Below are 13,525 nucleotides of genomic sequence, written 5' to 3'. Positions count from 1 at the left end.
TAAATCATTATAAAACACACAATAAACAACAAGAAAAAAAACCCCAAAAAACAAGAGGTTTCATTCTAGGCTTAGACTGTCGCTTACCAAATTCGCCACACCCCCATGAAAAAACTTCTCCGCTTTTAGTCAAAGCTACAACGTGGTTGTGACCACATGATATTTGTTGCACTGGGTTGCCCTGAAAGAAGTTGACAAGCACTGGATAAGAGACATCATCTCCATGTTGATTGTCACATCCTATGCAGCCATAGTAATCCAGACCAAAAGTGTACACATCACCCTCATCTATACACAATTTACAAAGTGTGAAACAAAAGACAAACTTTAATATGCGCAGTGTGTATAAATAATGACAGGTTTTGTACGCACATGTCACGTATATCACTTTTATTTTTTCATTCCTATTTTAGTGTGATTTTTTTGTTTGGAATTCTGATCCTAATAATAAAGCGATCAATCCATATCAATGATACATTTGTGATATCACTGCATTCAATTTCAGCTTGATTTGAGACGTCTGGCTTTAACTAAATTGGCAATTCAAAAAAAATGGTAGAATTATGTATTATGGAAAATCAGCCATTGATTAGTGTGCCAAGCATGTCTAGTTTTTGGAAGCTATTTATATAGAATTAACAGTAGTGAATTAAAAGCATTATTTTGGTTTAAAATTTGAAAGAGATTTAAGTAAAAAATAAGGCATGTTAAATCATGTCAAACAGACTGTATTTTGATTGTGAATAGCGAGTAAACAAATATGCTAACACTATGAATGACCTGTATCTGACCTGTTACTAACACTATGAATGACCTGTATCTGACCTGTTACTAACACTATGAATGACCTGTATCTGACCTGTTACTAACACTATGAATGACCTGTATCTGACCTGTTACTAACACTATGAATGACCTGTATCTGACCTGTTACTAACACTATGAATGACCTGTATCTGACCTGTTACTAACACTATGAATGACCTGTATCTGACCTGTTACTAACACTATGAATGACCTGTATCTGACCTGTTACACTAACACTATGAATGACCTGTATCTGACCTGTTGCTAACACTATGAATGACCTGTATCTGACCTGTTGCTAACACTATGAATGACCTGTATCTGACCTGTTACTAACACTATGAATGACCTGTATCTGACCTGTATCTGACCTGTTGCTAACACTATGAATAACCTGTATCTGACCTGTTACACATGCTGTGAACTCTTCTCCGCAGGAGACGCTTGCAACAGCCATGCCGTGAAATGCTTCTACCTTCTTGGGTGCTTTGTAGGCCGCTTTATCGCCGTGACCTAACAGCGCCACCGATTGCTGACCTCCTTGTGTGTTCTATAAATATTAAAATTTATTTGATTTATTCACAGGAAACTCATTTTTTAAGAGGGTGTACTTCACTGTATCAGGCTACAACAAGTAATTAGAAAGATATTGAATTTCAGAAAATACAGATAATGCATTTCAAGATACTTTTCTTACCATCCAAGTGTACAATTCTTTTTCAACTGTAACAACAGCAAAATGATAGTGGCCACAGGCTACCTGTAAAGCACTATTCCCAGCCTTGAAGAGATCAAGTTTATGGGGGGTAATTCTTCCACCTCCCCAATAATACACCTGTAAGAAATAGAGCATAGATAGAAGTTTATGTTGACTCTGATGCGGCACTATCTGACTAATAGTATTAGCATAGCTTGCCATGGTACTATTTTAAAATTAGTGCATTTGAAGATATGGAAAGCATTAATGTATCCCAAATAGTCACTTTCACCTATAGATAAAGCATGGTTTCAGGAATTGCGCTAGATCCCTGTATGATTATAGTTTATATGTTTGTTTGTTTGTTTCTTTATTTCCATTCACAAAAACATAAATAATCAAAAGAAAAGAATGGAAAGGGAGAAACCCCCTGTTACAAAACAATATATATATATAAATAGAAATATGAAAAAAGGGCATTAGGCAAAAAAAATGTAACTTTTTAGAAAATGCAAACAACCTTTATTGTATGATCTATATGAACTATACGGGTATATTAAACCAACCTCACTAATCTTTGAAGTAACAATGGGCGTGGCTTCAGTTGCTGAGCAACTTGAAAGTCTAGCCTGGCGTGCTGATGAGTTCAACTGCCAAACTTTGTCCTCCATTTCTCTAGAATATAATAACAAATATTTTTCATTCAGATTTTTATGTTGACATTGTTAACATTTTTTTAAATAATAAGTTTAACAAAATGGCATGGCATGTAATATGGTACTGTATAATAATAATATAATAATTAATAAATGCAGAATAGAACAAAATTAATCTTACTTTCCAAGTGTTCTTAGAATTGGGAGAGACAATATCTGCTCTGCAGTTGGTCTCTTATCTGGTTCCTAAATTTAAACAAGAGAAAATGAGTATCAAAAGAAATCCTACACTTGGATTAAACGCAATACGTCCAGTCAAAACAACCTAATTAGTTTGTTATTCACTAATATAATTATGAAATTTGATACCTTTTCTAGGAGTTGACAAACCAAGCCTTTCATAGCTTCAGAAAATACCTTGCTTATCTCATCAATATTGATGTCGTTTTTTACAATTCCCCACACCAACTTTAAAGCGTTCTAAAAATAAATATAAGAAAGTAATAGTATAAAGCAGAAAAGATAAGATGCATCTTCCAGTTTGTTTAATTTTATAAAATGTTTTAAATCACTCACGCTGGCATCAAAAGTCTTTTTCAGAGTCAGTAATTCATATAAGACGCATCCCACGGCCCATATGTCACTCTTTGCGTTGTACCTAAACAAAAAAACATTTTACACAATTCCAGAGTAAATTTGACATACATGCTAAAAATGAATATTATTAGAATATTTGTCTAAAAAGTTAATTTGAAATACAGGAATCAACATCTTTCTATTTCATATTTCTATCTTCACTTTCTATGTATATTATATATGCAATTGCAAATGACATTACGAAATGAAATTATTTTTGGTGTTTTTCGCGTCCTTTTGGCTTTGTTTTTCCAGTCAAAATGTTACTGTTCATTTGTTTTTTAATGTATCGTTTCCTTCATACAACCAACAATGGAATAACAAAGTAAACACAAGCACTCTAAACTAAGTTTTGCTATGAGACTTTGGCAGTGATGAGATGAATGGACAAGCAGATGAGAAACTAAAACTAGACTTTCTAAATGTTTCGTTATAAAGTAACCCCTGCGAACTTTTTGTTATAAAGTAGCCCCTGGGAACTTTTTGTTATAAAGTAGCTCCTGGGAACTTTTTGTTATAAAGTAGCCCCTGGGAACTTTTTGTTATAAAGTAGCTCCTGGGAACTTTTTGTTATAAAGTAGCTCCTGGGAACTTTTTGTTATAAAGTAGCCCCTGGGAATTTTTTGTTATAAAGTAGCCCCTGGGAACTTTTTGTTATAAAGTAGCCCCTGGGAAATTTTTGTTATAAAGTAGCCCCTGGGAATTTTTTGTTATAAAGTAGCCCCTGGGAACTTTTTGTTATAAAGTAGCCCCTGGGAACTTTTTGTTATAAAGTAGCCCCTGGGAACTTTTTGTTTACTCTACACTTACTGCTGTCCTTTGCAAAGTTCAGGTGACATATAATAAGGAGTTCCAACCACCTGTAACAAGGCAAAATAAATTAAAAATTTAAAAAAACAACATTCAAATATTGATTATGCCTCTTGCTACACTGAGCTAAAAGAAACCGTGTCTGGAAATAATTGCAAATTTGGTAAACAAAAATTTCTATTTTTATTTATCAAAATCAATTTTAATATTTTTCTGAGTTGTAGCTTGGTGGTTAACATGCTTGCCTTCTAATTCCAAGGTCCAGAGTTCAATCCTGACCTAGTGTCAGACTTGTAACTTGTGACTCTTTTAACTCCACTCTATAGTCTCAACTCTCAACTGAGACTTGATCAAAAAGTTTTGTGCTGTTGGTAAGTACCATTGGTACATTTTTTTTTTTCAGAGACACATAATATTTCAAGCAACAGTACGTTGATATTAATTATGTATGTCAGTCTCTTTGTAGATTGCATGTTAAATTACATAATTTTTTTTTGGTTTTACAAAAAAAACAGTGATCTTTTAATTAAAACTAAACTTTCAGTTTTTAAAACAAATCTTGTTTTTATTTTTAGTTTTATCATGCATCATTTTGTCATGTTTGCACGAATTGAACGATGGCATCTACTACACCATTGTACGGTATTGTTGGTTGTTTTGGCTGTTTAACAAACACTTTTGCATTGTATATTTTATTTTATTTGCCAAACAGGTTTAAAACAACCAATCTTCTTATTATAAACCAGTCTATCATAGACCTTTTATCATCGTTGTTGACCCTCTGTCAATTTCTTGACCCGAATATAACAACTCGACTGCCAGAATCTGAATTCGCAGCTGATTTTGTCTGCAAGTTTTGGTCATGCAAATACTTGCTCTGGTCAAGCGTTCATACATCAACCTCCAATCTTGTAGTGCTTACTGTTTATCGCTATTTTGCTGTCGTCTATCCGTTAAAATACAATGTCATGAAGGAAAAAGTTAGCATGAAATTAATTGTTTTACTAATTCCTTGGCTAAGCGGATTTGGATTTACACTCATTTGGCTAGCATCTCACATGGTTAAAGATGGGGAGTGCATTTTAAGTTGGCAAAACTATACATTTGAGGTGACTATGGGCATAATGGATTTATTTTACATCCTCATAATACCAATTACCATAATGATATTTGTTTATGTCAAGATATTCCACGCACTTCGCAGCGAGGTTGGAGATGGGTTATCCAGCATAAGAAGCACGATATCACCAAGACGCTTAAACATAATAAAGACATTGGTGATGGTTAGTGTGACGTACATTATCTGCTGGACACCAAACCAATTGGCGTATGTCCTTATTTCAATAGATAACACAATTATCGTTTACAAAGGAACATTGCATCAGATTACTATCATCATGGCAATGACTAACAGTGGCATAAACCCCATTATCTACACTTTCAAGTATATTGATTTTATAACAGGAGTGCCTAAGACATTGCCATTTTTATTCAAAATGTTTTCTTAATATCAGCATCTCCCCGCCCCCACCCCATTTATTTCCATTACACTGATACTGCATGTTGGAACAGCTGTCATCCATCAAATCTTATCATTTTTATGTATAAATTATGATGAGAAGGTGGAATTTATGTCTAACTATTTGTAACTCGAGTCTTTATGTATTTATGAACATAAATGTACAGTAAGATCAGGAGTGAAAGTAAATAACTAATTAAATTTCAGCGTGTTAAATAATGATGAAACTAACTAGATCACTCCTGGATTCTGTCAGCTGAAACTGGTATCGCTCCATAACTTTGTAGGAAGAAACTTATTTGATCCATAATTTTGTAAGAAGATGGAAATTAGAATTTTTTACTGTATTGTCAGTTCTTTTGGCTGTTTGATAAATGGATTTGCAATTTTTATTATACTACATTTGAAGAACTGGAAGAGTTCAACGAACCTCCTGATTTTTCATCAATCCATAATAGATTTGGTGACATCTCTTCTCTCACTTTGTCTTTTTCTCGATCCTAAAATAATGACTCATCTTCCGAATTCAGAGTTTGGAGCTGACTTAATCTGCAAAATTTGGTCGAGCAAATACCTCTTCTGGTCCAGCATATATGCATCAACTGGTAATTTAGTTGTACTTACAATTGATCGCTATATTTCTGTAATTCATCCAGTAAAATATGGCATCCTCAAGGAAAAAGCAAGGAAGAAATTATTGCTAATTTTGTTAATTCCATGGATTTGTGGTTTTGGAATACAGATGTTGTGGCTCATAGCACATACAGTTAAAGATGGAAAGTGCACCCTCACATGGCCTAAAAATGGAGTCAAGGAGGCGACCGGTATTCTCGCGTTTGTTTACATCCTGCTGATACCAATCACAACCATGATTTTTGTTTATGTCAAGATTTTTCGATTGCTTCGAAGACCAGTTGGTGAAGATTTATCCTCTGCATTAAGTGACAAACAAATAAGTATAATAAAAACACTGGTTGTCGTTAGTGTAATTTACGCTATTTGTTGGATTCCAGATATAATTGCTTTTATGATCAGTACACTCAGCGGAAAAATACATGCTACTGGAAAAGCTATCTACATCACTACTTTCATAACACTGATCAACATGTGTGTAAATCCTATAATATACACGTTCCAATATAACGATTTCAAGGAAGGGGTACAAAGATATTTCCCACGTTTGTATAACATTATGACTCCTATGCAAATACGGTCACGCTCTGTTGATTTTACGCAGGAAAGCGGGGACACAAGTAACAAACAATAGAAAATCGTATACAATGTAGACTATTAATTCAGGCTGTACAAAGTTCAAGCACAGTAAAAAAAAAACAGACAAAAAATATTACAATAATGTGCATTTTTATAAATTTTTTCATCTAATAGAAAAGAAATAACCGTTACATAATATAATATGCGTATGTAAATAGTTACAAAGTTGTTAACCTTAAAATATTTCAATAACTTGCAACAACTTGCTTTTTTACTGTTTGCTCTGCAATAAATAAATGTTCAATTTTGTATTTAATCTATTTTGTGTAGATAGATAATTGTACAATGCAGGTGTTTATTGAGAACACTTTTATTTAAATAAATTTGATTAACTACTGTACTACTACTTTTGCAAAATATCTGCTGAGAGGCTTTCTGTCAATTGGGGTGAAAAAATGGTACTTACAGATTCAGCCATTTCATTTTCAGTTTCAAGCAGTTTGGATATTCCAAAATCTCCAAGTTTTATCAGGCCTGATTTGGTCAGGAATATGTTCAAAGTCTTGATATCTCTTTTTAAAATCAGAACAAATTTAGTAAAGGTTAAATGTTTACTTACAACCACCTAAGTTGCTTTAAGGAAAAATGGACATTGTTATTGATAGTATTACTAATCATTCATTACATCATATCATCAAGTCAATGTCTATCTAAAAAGATTAGGATAAAAACAATTTATTTAGTTTGAATTGAAACCAGATTCGTTTTTAACAAGGCCATATACATGGCTGCAGTCGCGTTGCATGCGTCTAAAAACCTTATATTAATAAAATGATTAAAAAAAATTAAAAAAGAGTTTTTAAAAAGTAACAACATGCGTTCATATCATAAATACCTATGCAAAATGCCATATTCATGAATGTGGCTCAAGGCTGAGGCTAGTTGAAAGAAATACCATATAACAACCTGAAAAAAAAACAAGAGAAATCTAGCAATAAAATATCAAGTTGTATAGTATGTCTAGTCTAGAGTACAGAATTATGGTAACATTTCCATAGCAGCTTTGTAGCTAAGATGTATACTGTACTTACTATATTGTTGTCAAAATACTAATGTTTTACTTACTTCCTCTGCAAAAAGTTGGCCATTTTGGTTGTTGATTTTTTCATAAAGTGTTCCACCTAAAAACAAAATGTAAAGTATAATTATTATTAATAATATTATTAGTACATTTCTTTTATACCATTGATTTTGTATTTATCATTCTTGGTTCATTGTTGTCTCCATATAATAAGACAGTTAGTTTATTATATCTACTGTATGGTTCCTGTTTGACAAATATGGTCCAGTGCCAAACCAGATTTGGCTCTAAATTTGTGGCCAAAAGCAGTCTGCCACTGGCAAAATTAATCTGGGTTTTTCTTCTGTCAATGTTAATAAAATTACTAGGCCTACGACATGTTTTATGTTGTTTATGGCTAGAAAAATATCTCATGATATTATAAGTAAGTTATCTCGTTGGGTAAATACTATAAAAAAATGGTTTTTTTTAATGATATATACATTACAACTAAGTTTGCGCACCATATATTTGTAAGACAGGACCATATTTGGCAGCTAAAAACATTCCTACTGGCCATAGCAAATTTATCCAGGTCAGACCAGTTTTGGCAGCTAAAATTGGCCCTGTCCGGCCTGACAGGTTTTGGCAGCCATAAATGGCCCCCCCAGACCGATTTTGGCAGCCAAAACTGGTCTGCCAGAACAATTTTCGCCAAGACCGATTTTCGTGTGACATTTCCACTACTGTAGGATGTAATGCAAAGATATACATGTGTCCTTGCATTGCATTCTAGATAGTGTAAAGCAAGCTTCAATATTTTACCATTGGCATATTCCATTTCAATAAACAGAGTCTCTGCATCCAGAAAGTGATTGTAATAGGTGACAATGTTTGCATGGTTCAGCATGGACAGTATGTCAATCTCATTCTGTGCACCGTGCCGTTCCTTTGAGGGACATCTTTTTAAGTTCACCTCTTTCCAAACAACCAAACAATTTTCCTGAAATATAAAACTGGTATGATGAATATAGTATACACTCTTAGTTAGCAATGATAAGCGAAAACGATGGTAATTAAAGCCACGTTACCCTTGAATTGTACTTAAAGATAAGTAAAAAAGGTCTGTTTGATTAACCCTGCCTATTTGGGTTATTTACTGTTCACGGTGGCTCAACCAGTTATCACCATCAGCATAGCTAATTACCTTTTTATGTAATATATTATATATTTTTTACCATTTAAATAACATGAATGACATGAATAAAAGATGCTCCGATAATAAGGTTGGTGTCGGATACTGATACAAGATAGCCTCTAACTTAAAATAATGTTTTGGTAGGCTAGTTGGTTTTGACTTTAGTTGTTCTATAAATAAAAGTACCCATATAAGCCGCAGGCAGTACTGTAGTATTATAGTAGAATACCCAGTAAGCATTATAGGCTACAGTAGAGTACCGCTGTCATCGCTCGAGGTCCTCCTACAGTAATACCAAGACCTACCATTTAAATTGTTAATTTAATGAAATATGATATATAGAAAGTTTTAATAGCATTTCCAACAATAAAACCTCACTTTTAGCGTGATATAGACACTAAAAATGTTAAATAATGAACAATTATTAGATTAATAAAGGTGGCGTAAGCTAAAAAAAACACCACATTTTGTCATTTGGTAACTGTATATCTGTGTCTACTATTGCAATTGTTTGGAAGAGAGAGAAATTTAAATTGAGTTCCATGCGCGGACGGTTGGGGCAGACCAGAAATCGGGGCAGTTAGCCACGGAGTTTGCCGTGGTTAGAAGGATATCATACGGCTTAGCAGTACAATATTGTTTACCAGAGGATTATAATTATTACATTGGATTTTCCCCAAGCGGGAAGGAAGTTCCCAGATAGGTGATGAGTATATCTGTTGCACTTTTATAAATAAAACGGGGTGAATCATGGGTGAATACAATAATATTTTTATGGTGAACAATTATTATATAAAATTCGTTTTCGTGGACCCAATCGTCTTCTCTTTATTTCATAATGGCCCCCATCGTCTAATTATATTGGGCCCGAACGTCCACACAGTTGAACCCGAACATCTACAAAGTTGGGCCCGAGAGTGTCCGTGTTATGCGCGATTTGAACGATTTGCGCAATTTGAAATTGCGCAAAAAAAATCCTTGCGCAATTTGAATTGAAACATGTGTTTCAAATTGCGCAAGCAACGTATTAAATTGCGCAAGTAATCTGCAAATTGCGCAAGGTTTTTCGACAGATTGTGAAATCATGCACACCCATATTTTTATAGTAATTTCTAAGAATGATTCAAAATTAAAGATAAATATCGCATTTCCTTATTTTAGTAGTGCAAATATTGTTATAAGTTAGCATACCGACGAAGGAAAACGAAGCGGTGGTGTTCCACCAGGCGGGCGCGGCGCGGGCGGCCGGCTATACTACTCTAGCCTAGCTAGGGTCTGGACTACTGATACTGACTAGGTTACATGGCCTAGCTTAAACTAATATTAAAAACTTAATTTTTACATTTATTTTGATTTATTTCAAGTTACAGTGATAATATTATTTAATTGTAATAATAAATGTTATGTATTTATTATACACATGTTATCTTCGCATTTATTATGTTTTATTTTGAGTTATTTAGTTTCCAATAAATTATTATAATACCGATTGTCTGGTAGAATTTTGTTGCGCAATTTGAAAATTTACAGTTCGTTTTCAAATTGCGCAAAGGTGTCATATTGCGCAAGAACTATCTTGCGCAATTTACAAATTGTGCAGCGCAATTTAAAATTGCGCAAAGATTTTCTTGCGCAATTTGAAATTGCGCAAGTTGATTGCGCAATTTGAAATTGCGCAAAAAAATCTTTGCGCAATTTTAAATTGCGCAAGAATTCTTTGCGCAATTTCAAATTGCGCAAGGATTTTTTTGCGCAATTTCAAATTGCGCAAATCGTTCAAATCGCGCATAACATCCGCATGCCTTGGTACCCGTCTTTATAAGAGCCCCATCACATCTGGCCCCGATCATCTGTCAATCAGTACAGTGTGAAAAGTGGAGACTGCTACTACTACTCTAGCTATCTGGCACTATTTTAGAGATAAAATCAATCTACTACCTCTGTTTTTCTATATAATACAGCTTCTCCAAATGCACCTTTACCGAGTACACGTATTGGCGTGTACATGGCTTGCTGAAAACAATCATAAACAGCTCCTTCGTTTGTTGAAGAACCATCACCTCCAAAACATGAGCTGGATGCCATTGTTGTTGTTTACCGTCGCGTTGCACACACGCCATGCGGTACTTCCGGTTCCCGAGAAAAAAAAAGACGTATAATATAAATGCCGCCCTCTTGCGTGGTGGTAAACTCAAAGGCGCGGCAGGCAGTTTTGGAGCGGGGTTGGTGAAATCTGTCCATAATAGGTTACTTTTCTGTCCATAATAGGTTACTTTCTGTCCATAATAGGGACTAGAGGGCGATGTTGTTTGTCCATAATAGGTGACTTTCATAATTGGCTGTCCAAAATAGGTGACTTTTTGTCCACAATAGGCGAGTTTATTGGAGTAGTGCGCCATCCATTGTGTTGTCCATAATAGGTGATTTTTTTGGCGTACTCGTACATACGTAGTTTATTTCGCGAGTAGAAGTAATACTAATTTGCTTTCTGTTCAGACTTCGAGGCTACCTAGGAGGCCTAATTAGTATATAAATATTTAAGTCTTTCTAGCCTAGGCCTAGCTAGGCTAGTCCTGTTAGTTAGGCTACCTCTATAGGCCTACTAGTACTACTAGCCTAGGCCTAGGCCTAGTCCATTTGTTATTGTCCACTAATAATAATGAAATGTGAAATTTATTCAGCAACAAATAATTTAATTTGAACTTCATTTTAGGTTTGATAGTACGGACAGACATTACGCAACTTACCATACTATTGCAAGTTTAAATAAATCACCAAACCCACACGTTCTTTTACAAAAATAAAAAATACCCCATAATACTCTAATGATAATATTGATAAAGTTTTATTTTTTTAAGATAATGAAAATGTAAACTGTTATTTTTATAAATGCATTGGTGTTTCAATGTAATTGTTGTATTTTTTTTTTCTTTGGACTTATTTTGTTTTGTTAACAGTAATAATAAAAATCAATTTAATATTGAAAAAGACATCACAGTTCAGCACTTCATTTCGTCATTTTAGGTCCTCCCCTATTTCAAAATTCTGGATCCACATAGCTCAATGACAAACCATCCCAGTCTAAAGTGTATCAACAGCAGCACATCTCATCCATTTATTATATTGTTTAATTAAATGAATCAATTTTAATGTTTAATAATAAGAAATACGACAATAAATCAAGTTTACATACACGCAGTGTACAAGCAACACCTTTGTTCTGTATTCAGAACAGTTTATTCAAAATCTAAATCACATTAAAAAAATACTGAATTATATTAATTTTAAAAGTGTAAAAACATGGTTAAACTACAATTTAAAAAATAGCAAGGATAAATAAAATGCACCATAATTATTATGTTTATTACTACAGTATAATTATTGATCGATGATTATGATCAAAAATAATATGTTGAAGTGATGTACTTTTTCTTTTGAGCAGCATACTGTATATGAGCAGAATATCAAACATCTGTATGCCTATAATAAAAAAAAAGGAAGCATTTAAATACTATAATAATGTTTAAGTATTTTATAATGCAAGTAACTTCAATCTTAGTAATGCTGAGACAAATTTTCATGTTGTATGGTGGGAAACAGTATGGTGGGAAACAGTTATGTTTAAATATTTTATTGCATTTAAAAAAAGATATGTAGGATTGTTTTACTAAATTTAAGTTTATACCAGTTGTTAGAGTCAATTATTACCATACTCACTATATGAAAACTGATATTAAATGTTTTAAAGACAAATGCTTTATTGAATGAATGCTTTAATAATATAACATTCAATTAAATTTTGAAATATTTTCTGCATGAATTTGTTAGTGGATTTATCTATTCTTTGTACTGTGATTGTAATGTTTATAATGAATGAAAAAAAAAATATCTACTTTTAATTTCTTAGCAATTCAAATGAATAGAATATTTCAAATCAGAATGTTAAAAATTAATTTTCATGTATTGTCAGTTTTTCTACTACGGTACTGATAAAATTCAGTTTGTCTCTCTAAAAATGTTTGACTAAATTGTATCCTTCTTTTCCGAAGATTACTTTTGCAAACAAATACTTTTTCTAAATAGGTTTCTTCTTGGGATTTTACAGTATCTTGGTCATATTGAAAAATGTCCTAAAAGATGTAGGCCTAGTGGGTTGTATGTAAAGTATTATTCTTCAATTGTAAGTTGGGCCTATCTGTTACTTACCCTGGTTAATGTCCATGCTACTGTACTATAACATTGATCAGAAGATACACTGTACACAATCTTTGATACATGCAAAAAATATGGAAAAATTGAGATTTAAATAGATGACATAATTAATAACATACAGTAACAATAGCTCTGGCTCTACTATACTGCCAACCTACTAACTGTCCGAACTGTCTGGATAAGACTCATTCATTCAAAAAATAATTTAAAAAAACAAAAATTTAAATAGGTCAATCTAGCAATCTAGATGTCTGTGATTTGAAGACAAACTACCAATAGGTCTAGTAGACTAGGCTAGTAGTAGCTGATTTCGGTCTTCAAAGTATAGTAGTGGGCGGTGGTGGCAGTGGTATTAGTAAAAGACTGTATAGTGACTAGTCCGCCAGACCTGACCTGCAGTTAGGCAGTATAGTTACGAGTAGGCCTAGCCTAGGCCCTAGTCTGTAAAATATTCATATTAAAAAAATAAAATAATAAAAAAACAGATAATGAGGATAGGCCTAGTTGTTTGTAGTAGGAAACCTATCTACCTAATATGAGCCCATGTCATTTGTATTCCTTCCCTGCTGTAAGGTAGGCCTACTAATTAGGCCTAGGCTAGGTATGTCAAGATACGTGACGTCACACACTGTGGGTTTCGTCGGGAAACTCGTTCCTGTTTTTTTCGTCTTCATATAGGTGCTTGATTTAAAAAATTAATTTAAAATGCTTATTGGCT

General features: G+C 33.5%; 3 protein-coding genes and 1 long non-coding RNA gene across 6 annotated transcripts in view; 2 read left to right on the top strand and 2 right to left on the bottom strand.

The window, feature by feature from the left end:
* LOC140060475 (serine/threonine-protein kinase Nek9-like) overlaps positions 1 to 13,525 on the bottom strand; it is a 33,037-nt gene that overhangs the window by 5,915 nt on the left and 13,597 nt on the right. Inside the window, exons 1-13 of one of the 3 annotated variants that reach the window (XM_072106707.1) lie at positions 10,534 to 10,670; positions 8,223 to 8,400; positions 7,463 to 7,518; positions 7,233 to 7,303; positions 6,804 to 6,909; positions 3,607 to 3,656; positions 2,737 to 2,818; positions 2,530 to 2,640; positions 2,342 to 2,406; positions 2,071 to 2,179; positions 1,505 to 1,642; positions 1,213 to 1,357; positions 88 to 288 (exon numbers count right to left, since the gene is read on the bottom strand). In XM_072106707.1, the coding sequence (XP_071962808.1) occupies positions 88 to 288; positions 1,213 to 1,357; positions 1,505 to 1,642; positions 2,071 to 2,179; positions 2,342 to 2,406; positions 2,530 to 2,640; positions 2,737 to 2,818; positions 3,607 to 3,656; positions 6,804 to 6,909; positions 7,233 to 7,303; positions 7,463 to 7,518; positions 8,223 to 8,400; positions 10,534 to 10,602 (1,381 nt within the window). In that variant the 5' untranslated portion in view covers positions 10,603 to 10,670. Of the gene's footprint in view, positions 1 to 87; positions 289 to 1,212; positions 1,358 to 1,504; positions 1,643 to 2,070; positions 2,180 to 2,341; positions 2,407 to 2,529; positions 2,641 to 2,736; positions 2,819 to 3,606; positions 3,657 to 4,364; positions 4,548 to 6,803; positions 6,910 to 7,232; positions 7,304 to 7,462; positions 7,519 to 8,222; positions 8,401 to 10,533; positions 10,671 to 13,525 lie in introns of those variants that run through there. The other 2 variants (XM_072106708.1, XM_072106709.1) reach the window with 2 other exon arrangements.
* On the top strand, positions 4,224 to 5,114 carry LOC140060847 (QRFP-like peptide receptor). Its single transcript, XM_072107207.1, has one exon. The coding sequence runs from the start codon at positions 4,224 to 4,226 to the stop codon at positions 5,112 to 5,114; it is 891 nt and encodes a 296-aa protein (XP_071963308.1).
* LOC140060846 (kappa-type opioid receptor-like) lies at positions 5,260 to 6,452 on the top strand. The gene has a single exon (XM_072107204.1). The coding sequence runs from the start codon at positions 5,448 to 5,450 to the stop codon at positions 6,390 to 6,392; it is 945 nt and encodes a 314-aa protein (XP_071963305.1). The 5' UTR covers positions 5,260 to 5,447; the 3' UTR covers positions 6,393 to 6,452.
* Positions 11,651 to 13,473, bottom strand: LOC140060183 (uncharacterized). The gene is made up of 3 exons (XR_011847292.1): positions 13,338 to 13,473; positions 12,802 to 12,861; positions 11,651 to 12,075 (listed from the first exon to the last, which is right to left on the bottom strand). It is a non-coding gene; the product is annotated as an uncharacterized lncRNA (long non-coding RNA).

The sequence above is a fragment of the Antedon mediterranea genome, chromosome 10, assembly GCF_964355755.1.
Source record: "Antedon mediterranea chromosome 10, ecAntMedi1.1, whole genome shotgun sequence".
NCBI lineage: Eukaryota > Metazoa > Echinodermata > Crinoidea > Comatulida > Antedonidae > Antedon > Antedon mediterranea.
Note: the sequence above shows the minus strand (reverse complement) of the source record. Positions and strands in the feature narration are given on the sequence as shown.